This window comes from Notolabrus celidotus, chromosome 10, assembly GCF_009762535.1.
Source record: "Notolabrus celidotus isolate fNotCel1 chromosome 10, fNotCel1.pri, whole genome shotgun sequence".
Taxonomy (NCBI): Eukaryota; Metazoa; Chordata; class Actinopteri; order Labriformes; family Labridae; genus Notolabrus; species Notolabrus celidotus.
Genome location: NC_048281.1, coordinates 511,762 through 526,879, shown reverse-complemented (window position 1 = coordinate 526,879; position 15,118 = coordinate 511,762). Strand labels below are relative to the sequence as shown.

The 15,118-nt window shown below is 40.3% G+C and overlaps 2 protein-coding genes across 3 annotated transcripts; both read left to right on the top strand.

Moving 5' to 3' along the window:
- Positions 1-858: 858 nt before the first annotated feature.
- Positions 859-9,216, top strand: nabp1a (nucleic acid binding protein 1a). Its single transcript, XM_034693701.1, has 6 exons — positions 859-1,812; positions 3,839-3,977; positions 4,393-4,464; positions 4,851-4,935; positions 7,308-7,377; positions 8,136-9,216. Exons 1-6 carry the CDS (start codon positions 1,719-1,721, stop codon positions 8,345-8,347), a joined length of 672 nt encoding a protein of 223 aa, XP_034549592.1. The 5' UTR covers positions 859-1,718; the 3' UTR covers positions 8,348-9,216.
- A 1,735-nt stretch (positions 9,217-10,951) lies between these two features.
- On the top strand, positions 10,952-14,066 carry LOC117820230 (C-X-C chemokine receptor type 1-like). 2 transcript variants are annotated; one of them, XM_034693946.1, is made up of 2 exons: positions 10,952-11,021; positions 12,213-14,066. In XM_034693946.1, exons 1-2 carry the CDS (start codon positions 11,015-11,017, stop codon positions 13,286-13,288), a joined length of 1,083 nt encoding a protein of 360 aa, XP_034549837.1. In that variant the 5' UTR covers positions 10,952-11,014; the 3' UTR covers positions 13,289-14,066. The 2 variants fall into 2 exon arrangements, with proteins under 2 accessions (XP_034549837.1, XP_034549838.1); XM_034693947.1 differs by having other exon boundaries at positions 10,957-11,021; positions 12,240-14,066.
- The last annotated feature ends 1,052 nt before the right edge of the window (positions 14,067-15,118 follow it).

The window sequence follows — 15,118 nt, the reverse complement described above, 5'->3', positions numbered from 1 at the left end:
TTATCCTCAAACTTTACTGAGCTGTGCATTCTTCTATACAATATTTCCCACCCAACAGTATGAGCAAATATTAATGTTTTCATGTCCCATGTTGTTTGACCTATCAGGAGTTCTCACAGAATGAGAGGTAAGGTGATGTCAGGTTAGGGCATGGGTTAGGGCCCTAAAGCAGAGGGAGGTTTTTATAGATAATAAAATTGTATGTTACAGGGGCCTCAGTATCATCCGAAAACAACCAAAACATTATTTGTGAAAAGTAGATACGTCTTATGTTTTAAACAGCTAAAACAGCCAGGGGTCAAATTGACCCCAAGGAACACGGATGCGTGTAAAATGTGTATTATTTTTTCTGTTTACCCAGTTACCCCCTTTGAATTAGGAAAGGTCATGAAATATGAAGCAAAAAATCATGTTCACCATAGTTTTAGAACGTTAAACATTGAGTGGGGTCAAATTGACCCCAATGATGACAGGAGGGTTAAGTTGTATCCAGGTTATATCACAATCTTTACGTTAATTGTTAATATGCAATACAAGTTTATCGAGACAACAGTTCCGTGTGCTTTCAGAATTCTCGCGTTGTTTGGGAATGGAACTCTCTTGGGGTAAACCAACTGCTCTCTTCGGTTTGGGTTTGACAGACTACAACACGGTTTGTTTGTGATTCAGACCCTTTCAGACCTATTATTCAGACCCAATCCAATTTGAAGAAATGTGAAAAACAGAACAAATACAACACAGTTTGATATTGAATTGATTCGGTTCAAACGAGCACAAAATAAGGCATATCTGATTTGACACCCCTTTACATCGGCAGGGAATGGAACCTCCCAGGCTACAAAGGCAGACCGGCGCTGCTCTCTGACGTAGGCTTTGGGGGCATTGTTGAAGCAGGGGGAACTAAGCGTGCTGTCAACAGCGTGTACAGATTTTAAACATCGATTTGGGGCTTTAGCTGTGTTTAGGCTTTACTAAATAGGACACTGAACATACTTAAAGGGCCACTGTTAGTTATTGATTCACTAGTCTTGTAACAAAGCAGACTGCGCGGTAGCCTTTAGTTCCTTATACTCTACAGAGGCTCACAAAGGAAATGCGATCGATCTGAAACAATACGACGGAGACATTTAGAGTCTCCAGATTGTTCTGATCTGAATATCTGAAGGTCTTCCTTAAAGCCAGGGGAGCGGTCTTTGTTGAATAAGACAGATAGAGGCAAAGCTCGCATCAACAGATCCTGTCTGATTTAGACTAAACGCTTTCTTTGAGTGTTTCCGGGCTCACGAGCCACCTTTGTACGTCTCTCGTGAATATAATTATGCGAAGAAAGAAGTCACCACTATGGCGAACATGGTGAAAAAAGACTCTCAGAGACTCTTATCCTGAAATGAGAGGACAGCTAACTAGCTTCAGTACAAGTTAGCTCATGGTTAGCTTAGTGCTATCAAGTGAAGTCACCTCACTGCTGTGCTAGCTGTCTGAAAGGGACCAGATAACTGTTAGCGTTCGTAGGAGAAAGTAGTCGACTCTCCACAGAGCAGATCTCTGAGTCACAAAGGAAGAACTTTCACCTTAAAGTCACTGACGTGTTGATTTAGTTCCTCTTAGCCAGCAGGCTAATCAGCTACACGAGCTACAGCTAACCTGATAGCTTTAGCTCTTCTTGCTGCTTTAGTGACAGAGGAGAGAACTTTGATTATTCCTCCTCCAGGAGAAGTATGGCAGCCCCCACGACAGAGTCCGTGTTTCTGATAAAGGACGTGAAGCCGGGGTCGAAAAATTTGAATATCGTGTTCATCGTTTTGGAAATCGGTAAGTAGTTAGACACTGACTCCGGAGAGTCTCTGCACTTAGCATCAACTCGTGTGTTGCTTTTCTTAAACGGCTCCAATGAAACCCTGCACACCATTTACACAGTACATCAATGTCAGCTCTGTTAATGACATGTAGAATATTTAGTTTACGTTTTACATTCACGCTGTGAGGCCAAAACAGCTTCAGAGTTGTACAGAGAAGTGATAAAAGACCGGGATTGACAGCTATAAACTTGAAGGAGTAAACATTTAATAATTGAAAATGAATATAAGGAGTTTTAAAAAAATCACCAAAAAACAAGTCAAAACAACAGTTTTAAAATAAGTGCATTTATTAGAGTTAGTAGTTAAAATCATAGGCAAGACTTGAAGGTGTCTGATCTAGTATTAAATCATCTGAGAACTCTCAACTCAACTTTATTTATAAAGCGACTTTCATATTAACATGCAGACCAAAGCGCTTCACAGAATAACAGACAGAAAACAGCAATGGTAAAATTATAAAAGGCATTATTATAATTTTTTTTAACTTAGAAATCAAATCAATACAGCAAAACTACTAAATGAAATACTAGTAGAAAGTAGGGATGTAACGATACATTTTGAATCCCAATTCTCTAATGACTTTCAAGAAAACTGGATTGAACTCAAAGTTTAAATAACTTATTTTATTTTAATTCTCAGATCTGGACATTTGCAATATATATTTGTTCTCTTATATTTCTTTGTAAAAAAAGTAATCCTTTTTCATTTTTAAGATGTGTTATAACTCAAATAAAACCACTGCACACTAAATTGACCGTACAAAAATACCTTGTTGGAAAATTTCAGAACAATTAAAGAGAAATGGAAAGTGAACAATTCCCAAATGAAAGTATTAAATATTAAAACAAATAAGTTCAATCTCTAAATTAGTGATGTAAATTTCACGTATTTTCCCTGAGCGATCTTTGGAGATGTTAACGATCAATTATCGTTTAATCATTAAAAAAACATGAATGTTTTGCATGTCAAAAATAATGACAAGTGTGTTTTTTCCCTGAATCAAATGTTCCTTCACGACACAGTGTATATTACTGACAGTATTAAACAGCTACAGATCATATTGAGGTGTTCAACATGTTAACATGCTGAATATCAACGTGAGGAGCAGGCTTATAAATAATCTCTGTGGACTCATGGTCATAGAGTGAAGACTCAGACTACAACATGTGGATTTACTGCAACAGGACAACTGAACAGGATCAGAGTTTGGACTCAGTGTCCAGTTTTCTCCTTCTTATTGAGAAAAATAAGCATTTAAACGTGGTCAGGTGTCGGCCGGGAGCGCAACCGAGTCAGAATCAGTCCGGCGGCTGAGAAAGAAAGCGCTCACGGAGACCTGTCACTCAGCTGCAGCCCCCAGCTGAGCGTCTCCGCTGTGAGCAACACCTTCAGTCAGCTGATTCTGAAACATGCTTTAAACTTAAAACACCTCCACTCAGAGAGTGACGAGAGCAGACAAGAGACTTCATGATGTTGAACAAGCAGAGTATAATACAGATAGCACCTTCTACTGTTTAAAAATAATATGCCAATACAAATGTTGTTGAATCGATTTTAATCCACCCTTATTTGTATCCATGTTTTACCATCTTGTGATATATCCTTACATCCCTGGTGGACAGAAAAGTTAAAAATATGGAAGCGTTAACAAGATCAGATGAATACAAGAAATAAATAGATAAATAAATAATTAAATAAGATAAATAAATGTTAAAGCAATGATTAAAAGAATGATTAAGATAATAAAAATAAAGAGTCTATGTTGCACGACAAAAAATTATCTCCTAATGAAGCCAACCCCAGATTCGCTCAGGGTCGTACAGGTGTCTTGTGTCAAAAGCATGTCAGATATAAATTTAGGGGTTAGCAGACAGATGCATTTAATTCATCGGTTTTCTGGTCAACAGGTAGAAACTGTAAGGGTATTAGAGCTTGGACAATGTGGTCATATCAAACTCATACATTCTTTATTCTTGCAGGGAGAGTAACCAAAACAAAAGATGGTCATGAGGTGCGCTCTTGCAAGGTGGCGGACAAGAGCGGGAGCATTGCCATCTCTGTTTGGGATGAACTCGGAAGCCTTATCCAGGCAGGGGACATCATCAAGCTGACCAGAGGGTAGGGCTGTTTTGTACCGGGGAACAAAACACACAGAACAATCCATTTTCAGAGTATTTACAGTTGCTCATAGTACCAGAAGCAAACTTTTTGCACAACTTTTGGAGGAGACAAACACGGCCAAATAATCAGGAAACAAAGAATTCCACAACACTGGCTTCTGCACTCGCATTGGTGGAAACTTATGTTATTAATGACTTCCTTTGGTCATTTCAAGTAAATGATATTCTTTAACCTGATGGTCTCTGCACCAAAATAATCTCCCCAAGTTACCATAACTGCAAGTGCAGAAAGAGGTGTCCAGGAGTTCTTTATTTCCAGATCTGATGATGCTTAAGATTGACTAACAACTTGCTCATGAAAGCATGTGATACTGTTTTGTTTTCATTCATGTACCTTTTGGTTTCTGTATTAGCTATGCATCCATATGGAAAGGCTGCTTGACTCTATACACTGGAAGAGGAGGAGATTTGCAGAAGATTGGAGAGTGAGTAACTGAACACAAGTCTGTGGTTGTTGTGCACCTCAACTTCAACACCGGGTTAACTGATGACATTTGCCCGCAACTTAAAAGTAAATTTTATGCTTGAGTGAAATTGTCACAAAAATGCATCAAAAGTTTGAAGAGCAGTCCCATTGTCAGTCAACATGAAACTGTCATCACATCACATTTCTAATTCTCACTGAGGCTGTAGACTGCAATTAACAGCTTTCTGTGAAAAGTTTAATATTCTCACTTTTTAGAGCGCTCAGATAATTTTTCTATAAACAAATAAATGATGCTCACTAATCAGTGACTGTTAAAATGTGTCATCTACATCGAACACACTCACCAGGGTTAAAAGTTGTAAAAGTGTTTTTGTTTCTCTGCAGATTCTGCATGGTGTATTCAGAAGTTCCCAACTTCAGTGAACCAAACCCAGACCTGCTAAACCAAGGAAACCAGCAAAACAAGTCTGTAAGTATCCATACATCCAATCCACAACGGTCAGCTGCAGACCAGCAGGACCTCCATGAAATCACTCCTCAAGTGCCAATAAGGGAAACATTTCAAATTGAGTAATAATTAAGACACTTCTAATATATTTGATACATTTTGCAGAGAAGTGAATGAAGTCCGTATTATCACTGAAGGGCAGTTGGATTTACAGATCCCAGCACCACACAAACAGTAAAAACTAATACTAAAGATTTGAATATTCTTTGTTTTTGCACTAAACCTTCATCCAGCAAATAATCTGAGACAAAGAGATGCCATCACACATAAAATGTGGCCTTCACCCAGTCCCATCCTTCCTGTGAAACAGCAGAGCATGATAACAATTCATAGTCAAGTCAGACTTTACTCATACAGCACATTTCATCCACAAGGCAAAACGACATGCTTCAGAATTATAACACATGAAGGTGCAGTCAAATGAACAGAAGTTCCCCACTGTTTTTCTTCGGTCTCTAATGGTGCGTTCACACCAAACGCGAACGATCGTGCTAGACGTGCGAATATGGACGCGCGAATGATTTGTGTTTACTCGCGCAAATGACTCGCTCAATCCGCGCGAATGACTCTCTCAATCCGCGCGAATGACTCGCTCAATCCGCGCGAATGACTCGCTCAATCCGCGCGAATGACTCGCTCAATCCGCGCGAATGACTCACTCAATTCGCACGTAAAAATCGCGTGTAAACGAGTGCCAAGACGCGAATATACCCGAGAGGGAGGGGGGCTCCCACGCCACAGCTGTCTGTTGTCATCAAACAGAAGACAGTGGAGGCTGGCTTGACTTTCGTTTCCGAAGTGGAGGCTGGCTTGACTCTTGTTTCAGAAGTGGAGGCTGGCTTGACTCTTGTTTCAGAAGTGGAGGCTGGCTTGACTCTTGTTTCAGAAGTGGAGGCTGGCTTGACTCTTGTTTCAGAAGTGGAGGCTGGCTTGACTCTTGTTTCAGAAGTGGAGGCTGGCTTGACTCTTGTTTCAGAAGTGAAGGCTGGCTTGACTCTTGTTTCAGAAGTGGAGGCTGGCTTGACTCTTGTTTCAGAAGTGGAGGCTGGCTTGACTCTTGTTTCAGAAGTGGAGGCTGGCTTGACTCTTGTTTCAGAAGTGGAGGCTGGCTTGACTCTTGTTTCAGAAGTGGAGGCTGGCTTGACTCTTGTTTCAGAAGTGGAGGCTGGCTTGACTCTTGTTTCAGAAGTGAAGGCTGGCTTGACTCTTGTTTCAGAAGTGGAGGCTGGCTTGACTCTTGTTTCAGAAGTGGAGGCTGGCTTGACTCTTGTTTCAGAAGTGGAGGCTGGCTTGACTCTTGTTTCAGAAGTGGAGGCTGGCTTGACTCTTGTTTCAGAAGTGGAGGCTGGCTTGACTCTTGTTTCAGAAGTGGAGGCTGGCTTGACTTTCGTTTCAGAAGTGAAGGCTGGCTTGACCGCAGTAACAAGGTTGAGCTCGGGGACATTAAATGGGGAAGCCGGTTATACTAAAGTGGGCAGAGATAACTTCCTACTACAACAACTGATAGCTGACAAAGTTTTTCACAACTCACCATATAATCCTGCTCCCTCTCTGTCCTCACAGTGAGCTCCTGTTTATTCCTCATCCCATAAGAACAGGTAGAGTCACAGAGTTTGGGGAAGCTGCACGGTGATAGAATCGAAGTGTCCCATATATTCCAGGTGAGGGAATCCCCGTTGGAATCTCCGCTGGTCCATACATCACACAACACACGTCACCGGGGGATCTGCACGCCGATTGGCTATCGCGCCGCGATTCTTTCGCTTGAGTTCAGATGTTTCAACTCTCGCAAATCGTTCGCGCGAATGATGCGCACACCATTTGCGTCGCCGAATACACGCCGCCGGACCTCTACTCGCATCGCTGCATTGACTTTACATGTGATTCATTCGCGCGAATGATTCTATTCGCGTTTGGTGTGAACGCACCATAATGCTGGACATTGGGTTGAAGAAGCATAATCAGGGGCACCGTTGGCCTAGGGATCTAAGCGTGCGCCCCATATACAGAGGCCATAGCCCTCGTCGCAGAGGTTGTAAATATATAAGTTGATCAAAGTGGCATAGAATGAAAGTCCATAGCTTCTATTAAGCTGCTAAATCTAAAAGCTGCATAACCTGTTACAGCAGGTAACATTTTGAGCTGAACCTGCAGGGAGACTTAGACATGACATCTATTACTCATAGGCTTATAAAAGGATGCCAGACTTTAAATCTTTGTAGTTCCTTTTTTAAACATACTCTACTTTGATGGCCTTTATTAGAGTGTGATCATCACTTTATGAGCTCCAGTGTTGTTGACTTCTTAAAGGTGTGAATCTCTTCAACTTGCAGGGTAAACCAGACGGGAATCAGAGAGGAAACTCTCCACCCAATCAGAATTCAGGTACACCTGCCCCACCAGGTCAGTACTTCTTCTTTTTTCACTTTACTGTAGTAACTCACTTGAAAACAACAGGAAACAGTGCAGCGGTACACATTGTGTTACACCCAACCCTAGGGTTGTCCTATGAGGCAAACAACAATCCAGAGCTGACCTATATACATTACAAGAAAAACGGGGCGTTGTGGACCTAGTGGTTTGGGTGCACACCCCATGTACAGAGGCTATGGCCCTCGTTGCCTCTCTTCAGCTGTCCCGGCAATTAAAGGCGAAAAAGCCCTGAAGTTATAAATTCAAAAATACAAATTAAAATGCTTGATTGGGATTTATTTTGAGACACAAAGAAGAATCATTGAAACAACGTGCAGCTGTAACTGTTGACAGTGCCTGCAACAAAATGGCTGCCTCCATTGAGTCATCATTTAATGTGAGAAATCTGATGAATGAAGTGATGATGAGGCTTTTATGGAGACATACTTTTTTCGAACATTTATACTTTAATGAAACAATACACATATTTTTAACATGCTTTGAGGATTAGAGGCACAAAAGGCTCCTTCTACATGAGTGATTTTGACTCGCCTTAGTTTGAAAGGCACTGTGTAACTAGTGTGATTACATTAATGCCAAATACTGAAGTGAAAGCATTATTGTCTATTTTACTGTTGTCATGTGACTCTCCTTCAGTGTCCCTGTGTCATTGAAGGAAAGCTGTTAAAAGTCTTTGTAACATCCACATATGTCTCTCTGTGCACTGGTTTGTATGTCTCCCCCCTCAGGTAATGGTGCCATGCCCCCTTTTACCAACAATAACAACAACAATCCACCCCCTGGTGCTCCTCGGGACCCTTCATTTGGAGGCATGGGGCGACCCAACGGCCGCTCACCTGGAAATGGCGCTCCTCCTGCAACGGCTGGAGGACCCCCGACATCAGCAAAGTCTTCAGTTACAATTAGCAACGGCAGGGACCCGCGGCGTGCCAAAAGATGAAACATATGTTATGGGGGATGAAGTGAGATAATTACGGATGTCTCCCTTCTTCTTCTTCTTCTTCTTTTTTTTTCTTTCCGTGCCCTCTCCTCATCAACGCCAGTCTCGGCTTTCAGAAACAATGATTGAAATCGGGGACTTTTTACATCCTTTTGTCTCACTTTTTTTTTAATAGCTACCATAATCAATGAATTGTGGTGTTTCAACATGCGTAGTGAACTCAGTAAGCAGCACAATGGGATTGTGATCTACCATTTGACGCACTCTTGGGACTCCTTTTATAGTCAAGCCTCGTGCTTGAGTTGTCGTCTGCCTTCTCAGTCTTGTCCTCTTAATCTCACTGCAAATTGCCATTTCTGTGCCAGTGTTACCTTCCCAATACACCCTCCTCGGCCCCTGCCCTCTTATGTTCTTTGAACTATACACCCTACTTGAACACTTGATGCACTTTCTTCTCTTAATTTATGTCGGCATGGTTGCCTGTCGGTTAAATCAGGAAAACCATTTCTACTTTTTGGTGGAAAAGGCCTTAAGTTGTTGAAAGTGAGTTCTTTGACTGAATGCACAAGCGACATTTCTCTCTTAACCAAACTCTGTCTGAAGTGGCTCTGTGACAGGAAAGGTGTTAGTTTTGAGTTTTTAATAAAGGCTAGATAGATTGATATTAGACTTTTTATTTTTCACAGGACATGTTTTCTCATTGCCATCAATTGTACCATAGTCCAGGTGGGACCACTTCAATTCTGGCGAAACGGTTCACCAAATGAATTTTCCGGTAATTCTGCCACAATTGCTTTTCTGTAGTGTATTTTACAGTTGAACACAAGTTACTGGTAATGTCAATAAAATGTATTTACATTTGGTTAAAATGAACTTAAAGTTATTTAAAAAAAATCCTTTTTAAAAGGCTTGCAACAGATTTACTATGAAAGTCTTTTTTTCATTTTCTGGTCAAGTCAAACACACAAGTATGAACAGTCTCTTCACCCCCCCCTACAAATACTAACATTATAGGTAATATACACCTTCCACTTATAAACAGTGTACATGCTTGTTAAATGATAATAACAGTAATGTCATTACACCTTAAAGTCCACTTTCATTGCACTCTACAGCGCCATCTAGTGCCCAAATAAATGAACCACACCTTTGCAGTAGAACAGATTTCAAATCCATGATTTAAGTTTTGAGTAAAGGCTCACGTTTGAACACAAAGTGAGAAACTACATCAAAATATATACCAACCAGTAAATCCCCATGTCACATGTTTGATAAAAACACGTGCGTCATAAAACAAAAGCTTTTACTTAAAACCCCCTGCTTTAAGCAATGCATTGCACACAACAAAACTGAGAGTTTCTTCACATCCTTTGTTGCACCAAGCACCTGAACTTTAAAGCCTCCTGTGATCATGTTAGACCTTTCTCTAAAAACACACTTTACTTTCATCCTGAGAAGTGTTTCCAAACTGCAAACTGTAGAGGTGAGTTTAAACCTAGCCTGGATGATTACATTGACTTTCAAATCACCCGATGAAGTCCAGATAACAGCCACACATGTAAAAGTCATGTAAAGAGATTAAAGTGGCCTAGCAGGATGAAGTAGAAGAGAGCGGCCACACTATGCTGTGCCTCTGCAGCTATAAAGAATAAGAAGTCTGTACATTTCCATATGAAGTAGTTTTTCAGATTTCCCACAGTGCTCACACTCTCATGATCAAAACATGTTTAGGTAATTCTCGCTCTGATTGAAATGTGAACTTGTGACATTAGGAAGTTGAAACACATGAGAAGGGGAGCAGGAAATGTGATGCCAGTCACTCGTGTCAACACAGTGGATTGTCATGAGCTGGGAACTTCCTCAGCAGCAGCGGTCAGTCGGAAATGTGCTCACCATGAGGTCTGAGATTACAATATTTCTGTAGGTAGATTAAAATGCGGGCCTTATAAGGTGTTGTAGCTTCTGTTCTCGGAATTTAAAGCCTGACCTAATATTTGCACCACACAAACAAAGGACTCAGATAAACAGAATCAGAACAACAACACTTGTAATCTGATTTTCTTCATGTCTTGAATGTATTTATGATTCATAGTGTTTATTTAAAATATGTAAACCTCATGGTGACTGAGGGTTTCTGTTTCGGTTCTAAATGCAGTGTGACTACATCTCATGACACTCCTGACTCATATGATGTTGTTTTTGTGGATGGGGAAGTGCTGGAAGTGCTGTGGGTAAGAGGAACCCTCACAAGTGATTAGTTAGAAGTAGGTTATAATAGAAATTAAATACTATTTTAAATACAAGCAGAGTAAACTTACTGACAGATGTAATTAAATAACATTAATGCACATAAAATATATCCTACAGACCTACTTAATAATACAATTCATGTTTCATTCAGAAGTGAACTTCATCCACAGAAATATAACACTTGTTGACAATAAGCACACACATCAATTCTTCAGAAATGTCATAACCTACATTTGCTGTTACGTGTGAAAACAAGTCTTCCTTTTATATTGTTGAGAAAAACAAAATCTGTCTTTGAGACAAAGATGTGCAAAAATAGGTGTGCTGGTTAGAGAGATGGGCGGGGTGTAAAGAAATACAATGTTTGTTCTGCCACACTGTCACAAACGGAGTGACTCCTGCTGAGAAGACACCACAATGACTGGTGAGTATTCACAACCTTGGATTAACACATTATTTTGATTGACGTGTATTAATACATGTATTCATAGAAAATAGAGGGTTGCAGAAGTCTTTGCTGTAATTTAACACAGACATACACTACCAGTCAAAAGTTTGGAAACACCTTCTCATTCAAGGGTTAGTATTTATTGTAATGATTGTAAGATAAGATAAGATAGTCCTTTACTTGTCCCACAACGGGGAAATTCAAGTGTCACAGTAGCAAAGTAGACAGTGCAAGAAATAAATAAATATATATATATAAACCAAACATGAGCCTATAAAGTAACAATTATTAAAAAGTGATTAGAAATTTAAAAAAAATATATATATATATATATTATTGAAAGTACATTTTACAACAGTAAACACTGTAGATTAATACTGAAGACATCAAAACTAATAAAGAACATATATGGAATTATGTAATGAAACAAAAAGAGTTAAACAAAGCAGAATCTGTTTAATATTTTAGATTCTGTAAAGTAGCCCCCTTTTTCCTTCATGACAGCTTTGCACACTCTTGGTATTCTCTCAGTCTGCTTCATGAAGTGGTCTCCTGGAATGGTTTCTAATGAACATGAGCCTTGTCAAGAGTTCATTTGTAGAATGACTTGCCTTCTTAATGTGTTTGAGACCATCAGTTGTGTTGTTCAGAGGTAGGATTAGTACACAATGGAGAGTCCTATTTGACTACTGTTGTAATCCAGATTATGGTTAAACCAGATTATTTCATAGTTTTGATGTCTTCAGTATTAATCTACAATGTTGAAAATAAGTAAATTAAATAAAAACCATTGAATGAGAAGGTGTGTCCAAACTGTTGACTGGTAGTGGATGTAAATAATAGAGGCACATTTAGAATGACAGACCCTGTCAAATGTAAAGAAATATGATTATTTCATTACTTCTTTACAATAAAAATTAAAAACAATGTTTCTGAGAAATATTCCACTGAAGTAAGCAACACTTTTGTTCATTGATTTAAAATGTGCTGTAGATTTTCAGATTTTCAGATGTGCTATGATCTTAATGTGTATAGCCTGCTTCATAGAAAGTCAGTCTAATCAGTCGAAAAGTACATTTCTACATCTTTAGCAGCTTCATGTCAGCAGGTTTGTAAAAGTATACCTGGTACATTTGACTAAAGATCTATTTCGATTGCTGTCAACAGATCCAAACACATCTTCCTTTTTCATAGACTTTGGCTCTGTTTATGAGGAGCTCAACTTCACATACAACGACTCCGATTTCATCTTAAACCCAGACACACAGCCATGCAGCCTTTTCGTCATCCCAGACCCACTGACGATTGTTATGAGTGCATTTTATGTCCTCATATTTGTGTTGGCCATCCCTGGCAACCTGGTTGTGGGGCTGGTGATCGGTCTCAGCAAGCAAGCACTGCCCCCCTCTGACCTCTACCTCCTCCACCTGGCAGTTGCTGACCTCCTGTTGGCCATTACCCTCCCATTTTGGGCCACATCTGTCACACGGGGTTGGGTGTTTGGAGATGCCATGTGCAAAATTATCACCATGATCCAAGAGCTGAGCTTCTACTCTAGCATTCTTTTCCTGATGTGTATCAGCATGGACCGCTACTTGGTGATTGTTCGAGCTATGGAGGCACGTAGAGCTAACCGGAAGATGCTCAGTTGGGGACTTTGTGTTGGTGTTTGGGGCGTCGGAGCCTTTATGTCTCTGCCGGGGTTTTTCAATTCAGCTCACAGTTCTCCATCCTCCAGTCAGATAGTGTGTTCTGAACAATTTGAGCCTGGCAGTGCAGACATGTGGAGGCTGGCCACCAGAATCTTTCGCCACACTTTGGGTTTTCTGTTCCCGTTGAGCGTCATGCTGTCCTGCTATGGAATAACAATCGAACGCCTCCTTCACATCCGTGGTGGTTTCCAGCGCCAACGAGCCATGAAAGTCATCGTGTTTGTGGTTGTTGCCTTCCTGATTTGTTGGACTCCGTACCACATTGTAGTGATGGTGGACACGTTTTTCAGGTCAAAGATCGTGCCTTGCCAGTGCCCAGCGAGGATGGCGGTTGACCAGGCCATGTTCGCCACTCAGAGTCTGGGCCTGCTGCACAGCTGTGTTAACCCCGTGCTGTATGCGTTTGTGGGGGAGAAGTTCAGGAGCAGGCTGCTGCAGGTGTTGAAGAAGATGGGTGTCCTGCAGAGAACGTCTGTGTCGAGATCCAGCAGGTCTTCACTGTCGTCAGAGATCACATCCACATTCATGTGAGAACAAGGAGAAACTGAACTGTACATGACTGCCTGGTCCTAAGTGCTGGACACCAAATTCATATTTTTGATACTTAAATGCATTTTATGAATATTTGGGCAAAGTGATAAATTCGTTGTAGTTTTTTGCTAGATTCTATTTTTTCATCTTAAATGACGTTGAGTTGCTGTGACTTACCTTGAACATTTCACCAAATTTGTAAATATTTTTTCTTGCCAGATTTTTTTTTTTTTTAATCTTGCAAAACTTGTTATTGATGCAGCTAACCTTCAATATGTCATGACATTTGTAAATATTTTTCATTCTGTATCCTGTTTAATGTGGTTTTTGGTTTCACATCAGTTTACTGCGTTTCTTTTCTTCTTTTTTTTGCGGTTACCCTTTCACAATTCTTTTCTCAGTCATTTCTAGTTAAGCAAGCTGCAAAGCACATCTGTCAGGTGTGACTACATCACGGCAGAGCTTCTGCTTCTGCCTTACAACCTAAGCTTTGGTTGAAAGCTAGGAGAAGCTCAAAGTGGACGTTGAGCTATGATAATTCCTCTTTTTGTGGTGAAAAGAAGTCTTTCCTTTATAGAAAATATTTTAATGTTCTTATTTCTAAGCTGCTTTTGGAAGCTCAAGTGATAACCTGTTGTATAACTTTGTTTAAGTTTTCCTTTTTACATTATTTAATTGTATTGCTCATAATGTTTTTCATTGTATGCATAAGGTTTCCTATGCATTGAGTGTATAGCTGCAATCATCACATAATAAAATGATGTTAGAATCAAAAATATACCTTGCTCTTGTTTTTGATACCTCCCCTCTGATGCACATGTGTCACTTTCAGATATATCTTAAGTAGCTGAGTCCAGCATGTTGTTTTCTTTTTGTGTTTAAGCCCCAGCGTTTAACAGGAGTCGATGTCTGCTACAGCAGCATCACCTCACACGAGATCAGAGGGGCACCACTTTTGTATCTTTGCAGAAACAGTAGATGAAAAAGTACGATTTGATTACAGAATTGTGTCTGGGAGTTGCAGCTGACAGGTAGGGGAGAACGGGGTTGGTTGTCACACGGGTTGGTTGTCACACTCATTATATCTCGCCACCAGAGGGCACTGTCTCTCAAATTGGGGTATGGACATTTCCAGAATTAGGATCAGAGCTCACCTACATAGTCTTCTCTGGAGTAAGACAGCTGAACTTGAGGTGAGAGGACTTTTTGTGTTTTTCATGTCAAATAGTAAATATTCAGCTCCTCAGTATTTTTCTTCTAGGCTTTTAAACGATGGGTTTATAACAAAACAAGTGTTACCCTTACTAAGTGTGATGGGAAAGCTATAGTTTAGATTTTTATTAGCTAGCTAACTAGTTGTTAGATGGCTGTTAGCCTTGATGCTAGCAAAAAAAATCCAGTTGGGGTTGGTTGTCACATTCCCTTTGGGGTTGGTTGTCACATGTAACAACCAACCCCTATGTTGGCATAATCATGCATGGTGAAATGAGTTGGACGGTGTAGACCCTACATTTACCATCACTGTAACTCAGACAGTGACTGCATGTAGCCTAGTTGAGTAGACCAGTATTGTTAGGTCTATTTGTTTAGTTCTTTATGTTGTTATACAGGCTGGCCTAAAGATGTGTTTCCTCTTCATGTTCCTTGCTCATTTTATGTTAAAATGCATTAAGTTATGTAGGCCTATCACTTGTCAGTGCAATTCAACTTTCAAATTTAGTTCTGCCTTCTTGCCTTTTTTAAAAGATTTTTCCCATTGAAACACCATTGTGACAACCAACCCCATAGTGTGTGACAACCATCCCCATAGTGTGTGACAACCAACCCCAT

Excerpts from the sequence above, each read along its gene's own strand:
- nabp1a (XM_034693701.1), top strand. The coding sequence starts at position 1,719 with ATGGCAGCCCCCACGACAGAGTCCGTGTTTCTGATAAAGGACGTGAAG. Across the intron at positions 3,978-4,392 it reads ATCATCAAGCTGACCAGAGG|CTATGCATCCATATGGAAAG; the intron begins GTAGGGCTGTTT and ends TTTCTGTATTAG. Across the intron at positions 4,936-7,307 it reads GAAACCAGCAAAACAAGTCT|GGTAAACCAGACGGGAATCA; the intron begins GTAAGTATCCAT and ends TTCAACTTGCAG.